General features: G+C 42.3%; 1 protein-coding gene across 4 annotated transcripts; it reads left to right on the forward strand.

Moving 5' to 3' along the window:
• Nucleotides 1-126: 126 nt before the first annotated feature.
• Nucleotides 127-20765, forward strand: LOC145444974 (uncharacterized). 4 transcript variants are annotated; one of them, XM_080323053.1, is made up of 29 exons: nt 127-298; nt 359-502; nt 2682-2820; nt 2879-3068; nt 3128-3228; nt 3288-3407; nt 5014-5365; nt 5432-5616; nt 5682-5710; nt 8352-8571; nt 8632-8748; nt 8807-8959; nt 9953-10073; nt 10332-10417; nt 10477-10627; nt 10684-10867; nt 12653-12791; nt 12849-13014; nt 13906-14074; nt 14142-14329; nt 14392-14498; nt 15475-15658; nt 15825-15916; nt 16234-16329; nt 16390-16501; nt 18566-18705; nt 18765-18843; nt 19052-19171; nt 20269-20765. In XM_080323053.1, the coding sequence occupies exons 1-29, from the start codon at nt 258-260 to the stop codon at nt 20433-20435; spliced, it is 4092 nt and encodes a 1363-aa protein (XP_080179179.1). In that variant the 5' UTR covers nt 127-257; the 3' UTR covers nt 20436-20765. The 4 variants fall into 4 exon arrangements, 3 of the variants coding, with proteins under 3 accessions (XP_080179179.1, XP_080179176.1, XP_080179178.1); XM_080323050.1 differs by having other exon boundaries at nt 128-298; nt 20227-20765; XM_080323052.1 differs by having other exon boundaries at nt 128-298; nt 10335-10417; nt 20227-20765.
• The last annotated feature ends 124 nt before the right edge of the window (nt 20766-20889 follow it).

Here is a 20889-nt window from a genome sequence, read left to right on the forward strand (position 1 = left end):
AGTACATCAAAGTGTGCATGGGATTTGAATTTAAAGAGTATAATAGGTTCAGCAGAATGCGTTTCATTATTTTGTAATGCCAGTTATATGTGTCAAGGATAAGATGGCTGACCCATGAAACCACTGACATGTGACGACTGCTTTCTTGCTCGTTGTGCGGATTATGAGTACCGCGCGGAAGGTGTGATTGTGATTGTCGATTTTCGTACTCATATTTAGAAAACCAAGCACATAATTCTGCATAACTGATCAGTGGTATGGCTTATAATTACGCTGCAGCGTACGGAGCGTCTTACGGGTTAGTTTTTATGCATATGAAAATCGTTTCAAATCGAGATACATTCGGGTTATCTTTCAGCCAATACGCCGCCCAGAATGCGACTTTGAATGTGCAGCAGCAAACGACAGCCACCGCTTATCCGTATGGACAAACTGCAGCTGCTGCATATGGTGCCGCTGCTTCTGCGTCAACAACATCCACGCAAAGTGCTGCTACACAAGGGTAAGTAGCTCTGTTTGATTCGAAAACTTAATAGAATACAAACTCAACTTTTATGTCTCTTGACCTATAATTTAAATTCCTGTTTCTACAATTGTTTTAATGTACCTTTTTCACATCCGTCCAACTGTCAGTGTCATATGAAGTCTAATGTAGAGTTGTCCACTGCACCCCACGAATGTCTGTTTGCTGGGATTAGGCAAAGGCTATGGCACTTCTTCGTTATTCCCCACACATCGGAAAAATGATCCCTATGACACCAATAAATGTTTCCCCATGAACATGAACAGAAAAATTTATAAACGTCAAAATGAATTGTTTTTCGCGTTGGCGTGGGTCGTGGGATAGACGGATATTAGGGATGGGGGAGGGGGATATTAGAATGGGTTAGGGTTAGGATATCCTAAGATTAGGGTTGGAGATATTAGGGTCGGGAGGGGGATATTAGGATGGGGAGATTAGGGTAGGGAGATATTAGGGATGGGGAGGGAGATATTAGGGTGGGTTAGGTTAGGTTGGGATATCCCAAGATTAGGGTTGGGATATTAGGGTCGGGAGGGGGATATTAGGATGGGTTAGGGTTGGGGATGTTAGGGTCAAGGTTGGGGTTAGGATATCCTAAGATTAGGGTTGGGGGTGAAGATTACAATATTCCAAACCCTAACCTTGGGATACCCTGACCCCAAATTTAGCCCTAATCTCGGGATATCCTACCTCAACCTTGACCCTAACCTACCCTAGCACCCTCACCCGCAACCCTAATCTTAGGATATCCTAACCCACCCTAATAACCCCTTCCTCAACCCTAATCTTAGGATATGACCTTGACCTGACCCTAACCCACCCTAATACCCCTTTCCCCAACCCTAATATCTCCAACCTGACCCTAATATTCCCCCAGCCTTAATCCCGGTGCGAAAAACAATATATTTGGAGTTGGACGTTTATAAATTTTCACATGTTCATGGGAATCATTTATTGGTTTCAAGGTGATCACTTCTAGATGTGTGGGGAATAACGAAGGAGTGCCAAGGCTATTATAGCCTATATATTGAATCTGATTGATGAACCATTCATCATGAGCTAACACATCATGAATTATGATGCTTTGGCTCAGTTATGTTAGACGTCTGCCACAGTTTTAAAACATTGTGGCAGTCACTGAAAAAATGTACCTCAACAGGAGTTAGCAACTATTTTGCTCTGTTGACCAGTTTGAATTTTTTTTCTTATGGGGACTGGTCTAAGAAAAGACAAATATTCAGCATTGCAATTTCGTTGCAGCCATTACACCACAGGTCACTGAAAAATATTTCGATTGAAGGGATTCATTATTATATTTTTAAAATTATGAGCCTCAACTTGCATAAGTCGGCCTGCACAATAACGAACCAGTCTTTTACTCGCACAGGTCGGCGAACCCGAGGTTGCCAACCACTGCCATACAAAATAGGATGATGTAAAGCACGGCATTTTCCTCTAAGTCAATAAAAATATACACATAATGGGATCACAATGGTATTCTCTTACTTCTATGACACAAGAATCATCAGAATGCTTCTGTATGTGCAGTCTCCATTGTAAGGCTGCGATCCTATTTGATTGGTTTAAGGAAGCTGTTATTGTAGTTGGAACTAGAAGTGGCACAAGGGGAAAGATAGCAAGTGAATCCGGTTCGAAATGCATTCACTTAACCATGTTTCAATATGTCGTCCGTCGTATATTGCCGAGCGGCGATTTAAATGCACCTGCCTACCGCAATTTATTTTGACTTGGCCACTCTATTAGCATGTAACAAGATATAGGGGCTTCGAGTCAATGATCTTATCTAGGCTACCCCTAGCAATTTTGCTGAGACTGAAGTAATGTGGCCATTAAAGTAATGGGTTATTCAAATTGGCCAGTATTTGGGTTAGTTTAGCTTGGGGTTGAGGATTAGGTTGGGGGTCAGGTTTTCATTTGAACGTCTCGCTATTATGCAAATTATTACTCCAAGTGTACTCTGATTAATGACCACTATCTTATACAGACCGAGGCGCAGACAGAAAGGCAAAAAAATTATTTGTATTTGAACTATCACTGTGATGTAATATGCTCGTGTTAACAGCAAACTTTTTATCGCTGTTGATAGTCGCATGAACCAGAACCATCCTGATGTGGTGATTATTCTGCAAATTTTCAGGTATGGGTCCACCGCGTCTTCAACAACCACTGCGGCGGGCACATACAACTATGCCTACAATTATAATTACAATGCCGGGAATTCAACTTACAACACGGCAGCAGCGCAGCAGTCGACTAACAACTTGCAGCCGTTTCAGGTGTGTCACAGTGTGATTTTGAGATTTTGACCGTTCTCATATCGTTTGAATCATACAGCAATCTTGGTATTCAAATTCAACTCCCGCGTCCACGCCAACTACCCAGCAATCTGGCGCGACGACCCAAACAGCAACAGTGCAACAGCAAGCATATGGACAGTATTTACAACAATACCAACAACAGCAGCAGATGAACGCTTACCAGCAGTATGCAAGCGCCGGCAATGTTACCGCCAATTCCACGACAAGTATATAATAATCACAAAGCAAGTTATGATGAGTTTGATGGCACCTTAAATTTTTGCAGTGGGAAAAACGGACACCCAACAGCAGCAAAAACCCGCTTGGCCGGTGTACAATCAAATGCAGCAGCAAAGACCGCAACAGACCGCTCCGGCCACGAATACGGTATTATAACTCTTACTTTCATATTTTCGGTTGGGGAGTGTCAACGTTTCGTGATTCAGAACGACCCGACGAAAACCGGATGGGGTAGTTATCAGCAACCGAAACTGGGAGCTCAGCAACCCGCGGCCAATCAACAAAAATCCACTGGGATTGTTTATAGGACTCCAATGAAATATACAGTAAGTTGTTGAAATTGCTTTTAATAGGATCAGTAAGAATACACGCTGTTCATGGAGGCACGCTGTCGTTCATTGTATTCGCGCATAGCATTTAATTTTTCCAGGAAGTAGTTCGCTGTCAGTCGTGTCTGCGATAGTGCTTAGCCGGTTAGAGGTAACACGCTGTTGCTGTGTCTATTTAATGTAGGGAAGACGGAATGTGCATTCGACCCATTATGTGGTCTACTTCATTCATGTCAGAGAACTGAATTATGGTGTCGGGTATTAGCCCGGTTTGCTGTATTTGAATGCTTTTTGGCATTAAAACATGCTGATATCAAGTCCGTACTAATCACTAAGGCGATAATTTTTAACCACAAAACAGATAATTTGCACTAAAAAATGACTATTTTGACAAAATTTGGCTCTCGGGTATTCAAATTAGGCATTGTTGCACATGATGTTAGAATTCTAGTACTTCTCTACATTTCTCGTTGTAACTCTCTGTCCTTCCGAAGTAGCTTGGCATCATTGCAGTTTAGTGAATAGTGCTGGTAAACACACCTGTTGCTTCATACAAACAATGTTGTCTGCAACCTAAATCTGAGTTTTGCTAACATCTCGCGATCCACCCATACGTTGAACAAAACCATTGTGCTGTAAGAACGAATGTTCATGCACCAGGCAGTAAAGTTTTGGATTCATATTTAAGGTATCGGCATGAGCTTGTAAAAACGTAGGTCCTACTACAAATTTCACTCGTTTTTCAGTGTGTTGATCATCACGACATGTCAACTTACTGGCTTCATTCGATGGTTTTAGATTCAGAATGAGACATTAGTAGATAATGGGCCATCTACAACAGTAGGCATACCAAGTAGGCTACATGGTGTAAAATGTCAAACAATAAGTTCATCGACATTGCAGCTTTTTCACCAGCAAAATGCAGTGTGCGAAAAAATTTAGACTTTGTAAGCAATTTTGACAAAAGTTTGACTCTATTTGACTTCGCATAAAATTATCGCCCTACATATCACGAAACGGCAGCTCTTGATTTTGTTATGTGATATCACGAATTTATTCGGACTGGTTTTTGGAGGATCTATGTCTTGAAGAGATGCCCTGGTTAGGATAATTATATTTTATTTTCTATGGTCTCCTTGTTCTATTTGCTATTAGTTGCTTGATAGCAGGGATAGAAATGATTTAAGCATATTTTCAATGATGCCTACCCAAATGCCTTCCTTGTGGTAATATTACCCTTGTATATGGTCAAATTTCAACTGCCAGGCATTTGAAGAGATTCTTGGAGGTACAGAACTTCAATACACAATTGAATAGTATATTCATATTGAAATAAACCGGAATATTTTCGGCTGACACTCTTCAGGGGTAATCGTCGACCCCTAACGAGTGTCGGCCGTAAATATTTGGGTTCATTTCAATATGAATATACTATTCCATTGCCAGGCATTTGTGATTATTTTTTAATGGATTTCGCTTAGAGTTGAGGTAACATCGATGCCTCTCTCGGATTCGTGTTCGGGTTCAACATGGCATTTACCCAGTTGCATTTACAATTAGTACAAAACGTGATTGATTATGATCGGTGATGTTTGCTATACAGACGGACACTCAGCAATACTCCGGGTCCAACATGATGCAAAATTACAACTCGAATCAATCATACAAGTCACCGGGACTGGCGAACGCGGGTCAGTCGCAGTACTCCTCCGCGCCGACCAATTATAACCAAGGTTTCGGAGGAGCAAATCAGTCCTATGGAAACAATCAGTCGATGGGAGGAAACAATATGCAACAGAGGCAAGCCCCGCCACAGCAACAGAGCCAGCAGTACGGGCAACGCAATCAGAATACTATGTCCGGTTTCGGGCATAATCAGGGATTCCAGCAAAACCAGCCGGCTCAGAACGTTGGTGGGAATTTCAACATGCAAAACAACAGGGGCGGATATAACGGTAATTATATATATTTTTCATCAAGCGTACATACGTGATTGCAGTTTCACTTTTTTCAATCGGCAGCATCTCCTGGGAATATGAATATTCGCGGACAGCAGCAGGCAGCTATTCGACCTTTGATGACCCAACGAAGTCCGATGGGCGGTGGTAGTAACGCTGGAAATTTCAGCAATATGGGCCCTCCTAGAGACGGAGCTTCGATCCCACCTTTTCCGAGAGCTTGGCACGGTCAAGACCAAAGTGGCCCGGTGATTAGCTTGTATGGATTGGGTTTGTTGCAGCTTTTTAACATGAAATTCCTAATTTCTTTCAGAGAGGGTTCAATAAAGATCAGAAGGAACGGTGAGTAGTCGGCTATGCTAAATTGGTTATCTAGTGTTGAGAGCATTGTTTAATCTAATCGTTATCACCATCAGAGTAATTCCCTCTCAACATGCAAACGCCCGTCTCCACACCCATTTCAGATCAAATTGAAAATTTTCACATCGATCAGGCATTAAATTTGGTGCATAACAAACTTTGTTTCAAGAAAATCGGACAATTCGTTACAGAGTTATTGCAATTTGAAAAATGACATTTTGTGCTCACTCGGCCGTGACGCTATACCGCTTGGAACCTGTGTGTAATTGTAATTATCATTATAGTAATCAAATTGCTCCCGGGCAGACTTAAATTTCTGTAGTAAGATATTTTGGTATATGCTTATTGTGATAGACCTAAATTTTTAACTTTACTAATGGGGGTTAGGGGTCAAATGTCAATTCAAAGTCATCATGTTTTCAAAATCAGCCATGCGTAACAAATATGCAACTCCGCCTAGCGTAATTCTATTTAAACCGATTTTTTCGAGGAAGGTGTCAAATGGAAGCTTGGAAAGAGTAGAACATTGCTGATTTGGTATTGCATGTGATATTTGACTGCCACTTGTCTAAAACTTAATTGAAAAGATGCGCTCTTAATAGTGCACGACGTGTTCTGCATAAAGTGTCAAAGTATATTTTTAACCGTGGTCCAATCTTATATTCAATTTATAACCAAGTCTGATGGATTCTAATTGGTAACAGCTTTCATATGACACCTTACTTATGAATTTTGAGTTAGATAGAGTCGTGCCAGAGAGTTCGGAAATATCGTCACGCATCACTGATTTTAACATACTGGTATGGCAATTTTCAAATCAAGATTTGAACCTTGATCCTGTAATGCGGAGGGGAATTCCTAGTGAGTGAAGAACATGTATTACCAATCATTGCTTACCAGCATTAGCCTGATTGGAATCGCTGGCCTTTTTGCCTGATATATCAGGGGAGCAGTGATGATTTTAAGTTAAAGTAATTTAATAAAAAATAAATAAAAAAATAAATATAGTGTGAGCACAGGACACCGATTCCAAACAGGAGCATTACTACCTGCAGCCTGTATAAGTATGATTTTAGCAGTTATAATTATACGCAAATTTCATGGTTGAGTAAGCACGAAATCCTCATTCTTCATACTGCTGCAATTGCTCAAGAACCGATCAATAAAGTTATATTAATTATATTCTATTCTACTCAGAATTGAGTACTTTAGTTGTACATGATATTGCAGAGAAATCTGAGAGGGTGTGAAGACGAATTGAAATATTATTTGGATGTTGACTCGAATTACTGATAGTCGCCTAGTCGGTAAACCCAGAAGCACCCTTGCAAGCATAATGCACAGGCAATAAATAAAGGTACTCTCTGAGCATGGCAATAATTATCTACTGAAACACATTATCATATAACGAGTAGAATAATGGCAAAATCAGATAATCACTGAATTAATATAATTAAAATTAATTAAAAAATGACCTATGTTGCATTATGCACCATATTATATTTTTAACCATGTTGCTGTCAAATATCAATAATAAAACTATGTTTCGTGCATTTTAGTTGGAAACAGCTTTCAAATGACACCTTGCTTGTGAATTTTGGTTTAAATAGAATTGCACCAGATGAGTTGAAAAATATCGTTATGCATCACCGATTTTAACATATGCCAATTTTGAAATCGCGTTTTGAACCTTGACCCAATACTGTGGAGCGGGGATATTCGTGGTAAGTGAAGAACATGTACCAGCAATTATTGCTAAATAACATTCAAACCTTTACCCTACGTAACCTCTGAGCTATATCAGTTACAATCATACACAGGTTTTGTGTTACCAAATTTCATGGTTGAGTAACAACAAAATCATCATTTTTCAAACTGCAATAACTCGAGAGCCGTTCAACGAAATTGTCCGAAATAAATTTCGTTGTACTCAGAACTAGATACTTTAGTTGTATGTAGATTTAGAGAAAAATCTGAGAGGGTGTGGAGACGGATTTAAAAAATATTTGCATGTTGACAGGGAATTACTCCACATCCTTTTCAACGTCTTCGCCGATGTTGTATTCTGATATTTAATGGAGCTTGAAGGGATTAATATGAATTTAGTATTGCTCATTGCAAGTTTATTCAATATTTTCTGGGATATCAGTATGAAATCTTGCTATTCTCATTATATTGTGTGATAGACAAAGCAATGACTATGTGAAATTAAGACTTATTTTTCAAAATATTACTAATGTAAGGGTCTGCGAACTCGTGATAAAGACCTAGCTGCACTAAGTATTATGTTTTGAAAAATGGTGGTGCGCAAGTGAATTATCTGAATCGTTCTCTAACGTTACTTTTAACATATTGGCCAAAATTAGCAAATAATATCAGTGTGTGAATTTATCACATCCTTTTCTAAAATTTTGGTGCTAGATTTGTGGGTTATGTTAGCAAAGCTTCAACCTGTATTTGATTTCAATGCTGAAGCTCTATCGAGTCGTGGATTGGTTCGTACCAAATGAACGCAGCCCCGGAACACAATGAACAATTTTGTGTTGAGTGCCTAAATTGATGCAACCCGGAACACAATGAACAATTTTGTGTTGAGTGCCTAAATTTACTTATGTTCACTCAGATGGGGAGGACCCGGCCCTCGCGGTCCCAGCGGATTCAATCACAACCAGCAGCAGCAGCAACAGCAGAACCGCCAAATGTACAACAACAATTCCAGAAATCCAAAAGGTTCTAACAGGGAGCTGTGGAGCCCGGCGCAGAAGTCCGGGCCCAAGCCGTTGCTCAGCATGGAAATCAAATCACCCACCATCAAAAAGGAGGAGGGCGAAAAAATCGATAAGGTCTGCATTTTTTGCGCTGTGTCGAACTCAGTAGCGCAACGGTTGCGTTCATATTTGCAGGATAAGATTCCGGAAATCAAATCGTTCCTGTACGCGTGGCTCGGCGCTCGGCATAGCAGACCGACGTACGATATTCGCCAAATCGGAGAGCGGCCGGACATAATTTTCCGTTGTGATGTGAGTGCTTTCGTGCCCGGGGTAATGTATGACGAAGTCAAAATATGGTTCGTTGCAGCTGCGTGTGGAGAAATACAATTTCGTGGGGGTTGGTAAAGCGACGAGCAAGAAGGAAGCTCAGACCCAGGCGGCCAGGAGGTTTGCCGAGTATCTCGTCAGGATCGGGGAGATTCAAAACTCGGAACTCCCGAGCAAGCAGCAGTCTGGGACGGTACGTTTCATCCATGACCGACAGTCGCGATTGTCTTTTATTTTTATTGCGGTGTGGGTGTAGCATGAGGATGAATTTTTTCTTTCTGCAATATTGGGTTTCACGACGTGTTTATTACATCGCAAAATCCCTTTGAATCAGGATTTTCTAGTTACTCGACTTGACTCGAGTCATTTTCTCAAAATACGGAAATGATTCGACTCGAATCAATCTGTGTGTTGACTCCATTTGGACTCGAATCATTGCGCATGACTCGAACCAAGTCATATGATTTGAGACACAGACGGCCAAGACCGATGTTTCATCTTGTAATTTCGAAGAATGGTAAAGTAACCGCACCATTGGGATTTCGCCTATTGCTTCTGGTACTTTAAAATGCGACCAGAAACTGCTAAGAGTGAGGAAAATTAGTGTGATATAGATGCGTACCATTCGATGTCACCAAGTTATAAAAAGTGGGTTTAAGCGTTTAACAAGACTTTACCTGGAAACTGAGCAGTCAACACAATGACTTTGCTTCGTATATATTCTCCCTGCTATCATTTGAACTTTACCCCGGCTGGTAGTGGTGGCTTGATCTTCCATGTATTGTTACCCATTCTAGACTGGATATGACTGAATGAGGTGGCCCGTGAAAAAGCGGAAATGTCCAAGTAACCAATATGGCATCCTTGACCTGAAACACGTTGTCCTGGAAACCTTCGGAAATCTTTCACTGGCGTTGTTGTGGAGATGTTTAATTTTTGCTGTGCTCACTGGTCTTATGAAATTCGTTGCGGATCAAAACTTTCCTGTCGCCTGATTGGTATTTACAACTATATTCACACGACAGCAGTTGAAGCATCATATTTCACGTATCATCATGTCTTTTGTAACAGCTTGTTGGTTTGATCAATCTCTACCTTTGTGATTGTTAACTTTGTCTGTGCCCAGGTTCCCTGCAACCCAACTGCGCAACCTATTATTTGGTTTGATTTTTGAATGTCTTGTCAGATGCCCGACGACCTGGAGGCCGACATAGGAGACGTGAACGAACAGAACGTGCCGCCTGTCAACGTGCCACCGCGCAGAGCTCGAAAAGACGGCGATGATTTTCGGAACAGGAATCGTAAAGGTTTGTGACTCTCGGCCCTGAAGGCTGTGATTGAACAGTTAGCAATTTACTGGTGTAATGCGGTGCGATCAAGAGGATTAATGCTGAAAATTCTCCCAATCGAATGAATAATTGACGTAAATTTCCGATGTATGGTTAGATGATCTTGTAAAATGTCCTGGTGGGGACTTGAAAATTCTCATTTCTTTAAACCAGTGGTTTTCTGTCTGCTCAATAACCTACGGATACATTCAGACATTACACGGGGATTCTTTTTAGCAGGTCGCGGAGGAATGGGTCCGAATAATCGAGGCAGGGGAGGACGCCGTGGCAACCCAGGGCCAAATTGGGGTGGAGCTCTGCTGGTATGTATTTTTATGATCCAGTTCTATTTGCAAACCGTTACACCTTTTTGTTGCCTTAGCCATCTCCCGACATGCCGAGTGAGATACAGCCGTTGATGTCAGTCCCAGTCGCGCCTTGGGGCGGTCCCGGTGGCCCGATGGGTCCACCAATGGGTCCGCCACCGCCACGAATGATGGGCGGGCCGCATCCACCACCGTTGATGGATTACGGTATGAGGTGGCCTTGAGATTTTGTGCAGCCCGTTAACGCGGCGACATTGATTTAGGACCGCCGTTTTGGGATGAAGGTTGGGTGCGGCCGCCGATGGGAATGGGACCTATGCCGATGGGTCCGCCCATGCCAATGAGACCGCCGCCCCCGTTTATGCGGAGGAATCAAAACGATTTTTGGCGGAGAAGGGATATTGAAGAGAGAATGATGGATATCAGCCGAGGGCCGGGTGCTGATTGGTATGTGCTGGCAGTGCTTGACGTAACTAGTGGCATGATCGTGAGAGTGTGGAACTACTTTTCGCTATCGGTGTAGATTAGGGGTCACCAACCTTTTTGCAACCGAGGGCTACTTTTGCGTAATGATTGAAGCGGCGGGCTACTATTTACTCCCGCCGTTTACCCGTGCCACACTGAATTTCCGCTTTGATATTCATAGCACTGGGCAGGACTGGACATCATGTTATCTGTTTCTATAGCAGTCAGTGGGAAGCCTGGCATTGTATGATATCAACTAGTGCGCTGTACTCTGGTATTTAACTTGACACTGCAATTCTGAGTGAGTGTTCCAGATGTGCAATAATTAAGCGTGTTTTGTGTTTGTTTTTGATGAAGTTCATGTCCGAAAAGGCTGATTCACAACGATAAGTTGAACCATACACGCTTGCAACCTTCATAGCTGCTGCGCATACACCACTGTACTTTTCCGTATCAACAATGCACCAAACTTTGCTGCACAGTGAGGTGGGGGTCATTTTGCAGTGAAACAATTTCAATCTCCTACGGTTCAGCATCCAGAAATGACAATACCGGACAGCAGCAACGATTACGGAAAGTTAGAAACATGGTATATTAAACTGCATCGATTGTAACAGAAACAAGCTGTGTCAAAAGATGCAATGCGTAATGGGTATACAGATATTGAAAATCTGCTAGTACTTCACGGCTATCTGAGTCCGAATAGTAATATTGTTTACTACTGTGGCATTGTCCTGGTCGTCGAGCTATCATAACGGAACCGCCGCCATTTCAAGAAGACCGTGGGGCATTCCGTCATGTCACCTGTATAGGCAATGCGCTGTATCTTGAATTTATGGTGATTCTATCACATATCTATATATTACTAATTGTAATAGAAGATAAGTGTTTATATATGTAAGTTACATGTTAGTGTGTTTTAAACAAGAATAGCTGAATCGATCGATTTATATATTTAAAAGCTCATTGGTAATAATCTGACGAATGTTGGTAATTGCTGTTATTCCACCTATTTTTAGAATGGGCTTGTGGGCTACTCATTTAGTCCTCGCGGGCTACCTGGTGCCCGCGGGCACCGGGTTGGTGACCCCTGGTGTAGATAGTAGAGATCGGAAAGAATCGTGCACTGGACTGATTCGTTTTTGAGTCTAGTATTTAGCTTCGACTTGAGTATTTGATTACCCAATTTGAATTGCAAAGTTACTATCGCAAAGACTGTAGTTCAAATTGCAGATACCCTTTGCAAACTGAACGTTTTCTTTGTTTACCATAACTATGACACACACTAATTCTTAATCTGAGTTGAATTTGTGTCTCTTCATAAAAAGAATCGACTTCCACAATCATTACTCTACTCCTATTGATGTACTAGTCGATAGATGTTTTTGGGCTGTGAAGATTTGCAACCCCTATTACCTTGAGTGACTGACAGTAATTGTGAATATTTTGTGAAGCAAATCTTTTTTTCAATTTTATTCGGTTTGGTGTCTTGTCACGTCGACACTAAACACGAGTCCTCAAAGTAATCGGTCACAAAATGGTTTGAGTCGCATTTTCGGGGAGCGATATGTCTTTGCTTTATTACCTTGTCGGGTTGAGTCTTGCAAATAGCTAATTGTGAAATATGCGTATTTCGAATACAGCGATTTATGGGCCACGCTATTTGAAAGAATACTAATGTAGAGCTTACTGCTTGTGTCACGTTTTGACAACCTAGCGGTTTCTCTCGCAAGCTTCTCTTACGCGTTTGTATGTGCCCCATTGCAGGGCGCATCCGGAAGATATGTTCATCAGCCAGATGATAAGAAACCAGCAGGAGGGCGAGAGACGACAGAGGGGCCAGCGTGGCGCCCCTCTCTTGGAACTCCCCGGTGGTCCTGGCAATTGGGATGGTGTGCCGCCACAGGTTTGCTCTGGATTGCGTTTGCCGATGACGTTTGTTCTATGCCGATTTAATATGAAGGCCCGGCCAATTGTCACGTCGGACGACAGGCACGTGATGGCGAAGCATTCCGAGATCTATCCGCAAGAAGGGGAATTGAAGCATTTACACCGAGTCGTGAACACCGTTGAACAGGCGTTGAAGCTGCTGTCGGATAAATTTGTCGATGAGGACCATCCCAAAGAAGGTTTGTCTTCCTTCGTGATGAGCTCTTTTGAGATTTCAGGGATGTTGTTTTATATAAGATTTCCCATATGCCGATGATATTTTTGCAATACTTGTTTTATGATCATGCATTTTCATTTTGCATCATGCTAGTTTGTCACTGCGATAAAGGTTAGGGAATTTTCCTTTCAAGATGTGAGACGACGGAAGGTAGTGTAGGCCACATACGTCCCGGAGATTCACTGATTAAATTGATAATTTGTCTCCGAAAATGCTGCTCAATTCCAACCAGTATACGCCGACGCAGAGGCCAATTGAAATATTCGAATTTACTATGAAAAATATTTCAATTTTACTTTCATCCCCATGAAATTGTTGGTCTGTCTACTAAAATGATGTAAAACAAATTTGACGCAAATCCAAGCAGTAGGAGCGAAGTTATGGCAGCCGAAAGTTTCGGATTTGGAAAAATAGCATAGACGGTGGAAAATCCCAGAATTATGAATGAAAAACCCCAAATAACTTCGCTGATGAACAATTTTATTGGGTTGACCGTAAAATTTGTTTTTACGATAAATTCAACAGTTTCAATTGGCTCTGAATTGGCGTATAGGTACTGGTGGGAATTGAGCCAAAGTTAATGAGTGAATCCCCGGGATCCAGAAAAAAAGTAGTTTTGAACAACCCTAAAATGCTCGGCCACTCACCATTTTATGACGCTGGAATTTTTCAAATCCCGTCTTCATTGTGTCAGGATCCAAGACAGTCGATCGGGTGCTAATCGCATTCACACACGATTAAGTTTCCTAGTGATACTGATCAAATTTTTCTCTGCTGAATTGTGTGCCTCTTACTTGTCTGGTTTTGGATTCTATGCATCTACAGTGTGTAACGTAATCCGATGTTTCTTCAGTTAAAAAAGCCAATGACGATGAAGAAAGTAAAACTGAAGAGGAGAATAAAGATGATAAAGAGAAGGAGAACGATAAAGAGAAGGCTGAAGAGAAGGACGGTGCGAGCGAGGAAGGAGATAAAAAAGAAACGGAACCCGCTAAAGAAGAGAAGAGAGCGAAAATCAAAATGTAGTATATTATTTCCTTCCGTAATGCGGTTTTTCGTTTCTATTTTATTTTTTATGTGTCGCTAAAGATTGAAGCGACCCAAGAAGACCCCGAAGCAGGTCGACACCAGACCACGCGTACTTTGCGGGGTGAACAGGGTTGGCCCCCTGGCTAAAGGTCTCCTCATCGCCAAAGATCGGCACGTGAAGCTAGTCCTACTGTGCGGGGAGATTCCCACTGTGAAGCTGCTGGACAGAATTATGCAACACCTCGAAGGTGATGGCTCGGCTGATTTTTTGGCGTCTGGCGTATTCTACAAAGCTTGTCTCGTATCACAGAAAAATTGGAAGAAGTAGATCCGGAGTTGAAGGTCCTCGTGGAGAGGAGAGAAGAAGATGCCGGATTTTGTATCAAGACGCGTGACGATGCTGATTCCGCAGTCGAAGTAATTAAATATAGTGCAGAAACATGTATTGAATTTGCTAGTGATTTGTTGAGTCTAAAACATAAGTAACTGTGGATGCCTGTAATGCTGGAGACGATAAAGTTGGTGAGGGTTGCATTTTAAATTGCAGAAAAAAAATCCCGGTAAAGATGATATTTATCGACGCTGTTTAAATTCTGAAGCTACTGTGACCTTCATTAACTGAGCAAATATATAACCGCAACTTGTTAAGAATGGCAAAAGTAGTAGTAGTAGTAGTAGTAGTAGCGTGGGAATGTAAGTCGTTGCTAAAAAACGGTCGAGTAGCTTCAAATCTATTGGCTGTGTACTAGTTGCCAGAAGCATCCATTTATTAGGGAATCTGATTAGATTTCTTGTGTTGATAAACTTAACATGTATATAAGCTGGTGTAAACTCACCTTACCTGCATACTACAAGTCTACAACAACTCGGCAAGGAACAAAATGCAATTTCGTTTGCACATCATATTACCATCGCGATGAGATGTCAACAGTACCTTCGCGCACATCAAATTACAAACCAGCAGGTGTCATGTCCATTTGCCTTACAAATGGAAAGGCATCTCGGGATTTTCGGTAACAGATCGTGACGCGATCTCCTGCTGTGTAGTACGCTTTAGTTGTCGCAAATTGAAATCACTTTTTCAGCCAAATCAATCGAGGACACAGTGTTTTAATCTCCAGCTGCTTCTAATTGCTCCATTCTAACAGTGTGTTACTAATTTGCTCAAATAAGGAGCATGTACAGAAATACCTAGTGAATTATTTTTAAATCGGAGAGTTCACCAGCTAGTTTAGGCCGATACATCCCTAAGGAATTTTGGATATGCCTCTTCCTCATACCCAAATATTTATTAGGTATGGACGGCATATTCAGCGTACTTGCGTCCTATGCGTATGGCCATTATACACCATGTTGGTAACCATTTTATGGGAGTGCATTCCGTGATTTCAAGGTCTCGATCGTGCTTACCGCTACTTCGTTGAGAAGTCCGCCCGAGCAGAAAGTCCCGAAGAAGGCCGATGAGAAAGCGTCGGAAACAGAGGTGCTAGAGGCGACTGAGGATGAAAAGATGAAGGAGGATGAGGAGGAAAGCACGAAGGAAGACGGCGACATCAAGGAAGAGAGCATCGCGAAAGGTGGTAGGAATAGTGGCAATGCGATCCCGCGGGAGATACCCGTTACATTTCTCGATGAAAGACAACTGGGAACGTGCATTTTTGCCGTCATCACCCGACTGTGTCCTTTTCCTGCTATATATTCGAATTAACTTGGTGTTTTCTTTTTCGTTACGGTTCCATCCAGAACCCGCTGCAGAGCCCGATCCGGTCGGAATGCTAAACAAGTCTAAAATGTTGGAAGCCCTCGCTTGTCTGCGACACACCCATTGGTTCCAGGTTCATAAACTACGATTTTTGACGGGCTTTTTGCCCCTTTGTTGCTAGGTTACTGTGTATTCGCTAGTCGCCCCGGCCACCTATTAACACGCAGGCCTGATACCTTGTCCACATCTTCTGTCGTGTGTTATTTCTTGCGTGTCGCGGAGACGATAATTTTCACGGTCTGCACATGGTATCAGCTCTCCGGATGACGTTTTGGCGCCCCGACCTCACGTGGTGTCCCATTTGTGGCACACGTCTGTGAGCTCGGGCGCCGCGATATTTACGATTACGTTTCCTTGTTGCAAGACTGACATTTGCTTCTCCGTGTGTAGGCCAAAGCGTGCACGCTTCAGTCTTGCGTTGTGCTGACGAGAATTTTGCGAGACCTGCAAAAGCGCGACCCGGAATGGACGGTTATTTCCGAATGGGTAAAGTCGCCATCGCGTCGGATAGGACTCGCCGAAATTTCCTGTGTAATTTCTTGACAGGCGCTGGAGGTGTTGATATACAACTGCCTCACGAGTTCGGACGAGCAGATGGGTCCCGGGGACGCGTGCAGGAGATTTTTCGAAGTTGTCGCCGGCGGTATTTTATTGCCAGGTGGGTCGAGTCGGGAGGAAAATGGGCCGGCTTTGTTTAGATTATGTAGGTTTACCATGAAGATTCGTCCTCTTTTTCTAGAAAGAGCATTAAAAGGCGATCAAAATCCTGGTGAAACGGGAGTCGAGTTAAAGTGATGACTGGGACGATTTTTTTACCTAAAAATGAAGAATTTTGACCTGAAAATCAAATTTTTTGACCTTACAATCTTAATTTTGACCAAATCCAAATCTGACCTAACGTGTGCAAATTAGGTGTTTTCCCACATAATGTTAGAATTGTACTGGGGCCTACCTATCTTCATTTCTGGTTGGAACTGTCTGTCCTTGAAGGGGCACTGCACTCAAAAAATGATGTGGTCTCAAATTGAAGGGCAAAACGAAAGAAAAATTTTGGCCGCAGCCGTTTTCTTCAGAACGCCACCGTAATGGAGCTGTAATGAAGTGAAATTTCCAGAGTTGCAGCACGCTCCGGCAGTCACGCAGAGATCGAACTTTATATCGTTGTCAGCCGATGTTATAAAGGAAATATGTCGTACACGCCAAGGTGGTTTAGATACCGCGTTCAATGGAAGATGTCCACATTGTCCAGTCAGGAGATTTATGTCAGAATCGGGCCTAGTGTATTCTATTACCTTCATAACATCGGCTGACAACTATATAAAGTTCGATCTCTGCGTGACTGCCGGAGCGTGCTGCAACTCTGGAAATTTCAATACATTACAGCTCCATTACATTACGGTGGCGTTCTGAAGAAAACGGCTGCGGCCCAAATTTTTCTTTCGTTTTGCCCTTCAATTTGAGACCACATCATTTTTAGAGTGCAGTGCCCCTTTAAGAAGTAGTTTAGTCTAAAACAAACTACTGCCTCAAAAACTGACAAAATTTTACATGAAAAAACTTTATTTTAACAAAATCTGGCCCTATGATGAATTCCAGTAGTTACATCACGCATTACAATTGTAAGTAATTGAAAAAATTTGTAGTACAACGAAAGATACTTTCCTACATTCTCTGTTAAAAACTGTCGTCCTGTTGATGATTCACGATGAGAAGACAATGGGCCGGCCGTCTACAACGGTAGGCCTATAAAGTAGGCTATAAGCTGTAAAATGTCACCCACAGTGCAAAATCTGCGATATGCAGGTTGCAAAAAAGTTTTAACTTCATAAACAATTTTTACATTGTTTCACCTAACGCTACAATTCTAACCTAATTTTGACTTTTTTGACATGTCAAAAAAAAATCGCCCTAGTGATGACTAGGGCTGGGCAAAATCGATTCTGAATCACGTATTCTGCTTCGAGTCGAGTTTTCGAGTATTACTCATTATGACGTAATAGCAGTATGCATGATGTCAAAGTTCGAATATGACCCTTTTATGCGGCCACAAAGAATATAATGACTGCTATCCATCACATTGAAGATACTTTGGTATTTTTTCGACCATACCGATTTCATTGCACTTTGTGACAATGCTGTGTATTAATCGTGACTTCAGAAATATGATATTTCCAGTAACCTTCGTATCTTTGTATTATCTGTTTCGTATGCTGTGTCACTGACAATGAAGGTTTGAAGGCATCCGCACTGGAAAATACTATCTAAACTAAAATTTTCGTCAATAGATTAACTTTCGGTGGTTAGGAGCGTCTATTTTCAGTACTCGAAAAATCGTCTTTTACTGCTCGACTCGAATCATTAGATTAATTACTCGATTCAGATTCGAGTACTCGAAGAGGTTGCCAATGTAGTCATTGTTACCCAAGTAGAGGTAGGAGTAGCATCGTAAATTTCTATTCAAGTCGAAGTAGCAATTTCCAAGAATCTAATTAAGACAACCAAGTGATGTAGGTTGAAAAAATTCTACTGAGTACTTCAAAAAAGTAAGACGACCTGGTTACTGACCCCTCTGCTGACGAAGCAAGCCAGTTGCCAGGGTGACGTCGTCATCGAGATGGGAAGGTTTAAATCTCTAGCGCCTATATTCATCGTAAATTGGGTCATTGCCCATTGTAGCCGGTAGTTGTCCTACGGGAGTAGACAATGGATCGTTTTTCCGCAGACCTGCCCGGAATCAACGACCCTTGTGAGCGGAGTCCGCAACAAGACATCCTCGACTGCATGACGATACAGCAGCGCGAGGACCTGACGAGAATATCGCAGAGATATTTGAGAAAGTTGGCGTTTCGCGAAATACACCTGGTGCGTGCGTCGTTTCTTGGTGCGCCGCCGGTCAGCGTGAAACTGCTCTTGTTTCGCAGATACTCGGGATAGATAAGTTACCGTCCAGGGAAAACCATCATCCGTTTCAGAGAGCTCGTCAGAAGACCCAGGAAGAAAGTAAGGGTTAATGGATGTGGAAGTTGTCGTGAACGACCAAAACATCGTACACGTTGTTGGGGGGGCTAAAAATGTTTCACTGGACTGCATCGTATTATTTTGTAGATGTCTCTCCTAACCCGTCTCTATCGCGCTTTATTTTCCGTTTTTTAATCTATGATCCGTACTCGTTGTCAACACCAGGTTCACTGCTTCTTTTTGTGCATAGAGAAAAAGGCTACAGAGGAGAAAGTCGCAGAGCCAAACAACCAGCGAAAACGCAGGTTCGAAGCGAACAGCAGCGACAGCGTTGCTGAAAGTCCGAAACGATCGCTAACCGATGAAGAAGGTATAGAGTGGTGTGATTTTAAGCGAAAAAAATTGGCGACGCAATCGAACTGAGTGTTTCTCGTATGTTTCATTGACATTCAGCAATAAAGTGCTTTTTACTGACGGAAGCGTTCACATGTCATAATTTTACAATGAGATTGCACTAGGTCGAATGATCAGAAATTGAGTGAATGCCTTGTCTAGCCCGTGGTGTTGTTTGATGGTGGTGGGATGTGTTTGCACCACTGTCTTTAACGTTCGTCACAGTTGCCCTTTCTACTTCAAGCAAATCTTTGCCTTGTAACATTGTGATGGTTACCAGTAAATTCACCGCATGGTGGCACCTAATGCGAATGCAATGTTACATAGCCAACATAATCTTGAATTCACCAAGTGCCGTGTGTCACGATCCAAGCTCGTATTCAGCGAAACATTCATTTTCTAATTTTTTAAAGCACTGCTGTTGCACAGCTTCCATAACAAAATTTGTACCACATTCACCAAGTGCCGAATTCACTGGAAAGCATGATGCCGGGTTGTTTAGGGTTACCATATTTTGGAATCGGGGAAAGGAGGACACTTTCGAAAGTAAAATCCCGAAAAAATGGAAATTTTTGCCATTTCGTGGTCGGTTGACTAAAGAAGGTCAACTTTCTGGCTTACCTCCTGAAATACAGTTTTTCTTTTATACTTTACGTTGATTGACTAAAAAAATAACAGGTCGTCACTTTCGTTCGAACCACGAATTTCCTGTTTTGCGTCTTTTATGCCCATTTTCACTCGAATCTGCCCACTGTGTTAGCTATAAAAGCTGTAAAGGAGGACGAATTGCCAAAAAGAAATACGTTTAGGCGTCCTCGGAGGACAAATCATGAAGGAGGACGTATGGTAACCCTAGGGCTGCTACCGTTTCTAAGCCATTAAGTCGAAATAGTTGATGGATATCTAACAACATACTGTATGAATATTTGTGTATTTTGAATGCTTTGCCGACAGAAGGCCTTTAGATATCCGGTCCCGACGGCCCGCTCCGACTTGGCGCTCTTGGAACATTGAGTATTTCTTAAATTTTAGACACAGACACGCAACAAAATTTGGCCGAACTTTCTATATCAGATGAAAACTCGGAAGGGAAATTAGCCCTGGACGAGGACGCTGAGGAGAGCGGGAAGTCCCCGGGGAAAGAACCCGAAGCGGCCATGGACGTCTCGGACTTGGGCCCCGAGTTGACGAAAGAAGAGGAGGACGCCCTTTTGGAAGAAGACGATAAAATGGACACGTGAAGTGTAGATAGCGAAATTTGTATATACTTCTGTGGTTGAGCCGGGCCGATCGCTTGTCGCGGCTTATTTCGCCCTCTTGGTCAGAAACCGTGAATCGTGACTTTTGGGTGAACCCTTCCTTGTTTTGTCCTTGCCATGTGATTGGGATAATTATGCAGTGTAAGAAACTTCAATTCCAATTGGGTTTGTTTTTTGCGACTCGGAATCGATCCGCGGCGTGATGATGGCAACCTCATTTTGTCATGACGGCCATTGTTCCGTCGTGCGATGTCAGATTTGTTGGTTTTGTACAAATTCTGCGTTTTTGATTAAAGACGAGTCACAATTGGATTTTTGACTTTGCTTCCGTGGGGAAAAAACCTCTGTCATGATACTGCCGGGACCGCGCTGTGTCTGGAGCGTCTGCGACAGAACACGTGACGGTGTGTTACTGTTAGGTGAGTATGATTTTGGG

Source organism: Botryllus schlosseri, chromosome 8, assembly GCF_051294905.1.
Source record: "Botryllus schlosseri isolate E-star chromosome 8, Bs_hap1, whole genome shotgun sequence".
Taxonomy (NCBI): Eukaryota; Metazoa; Chordata; class Ascidiacea; order Stolidobranchia; family Styelidae; genus Botryllus; species Botryllus schlosseri.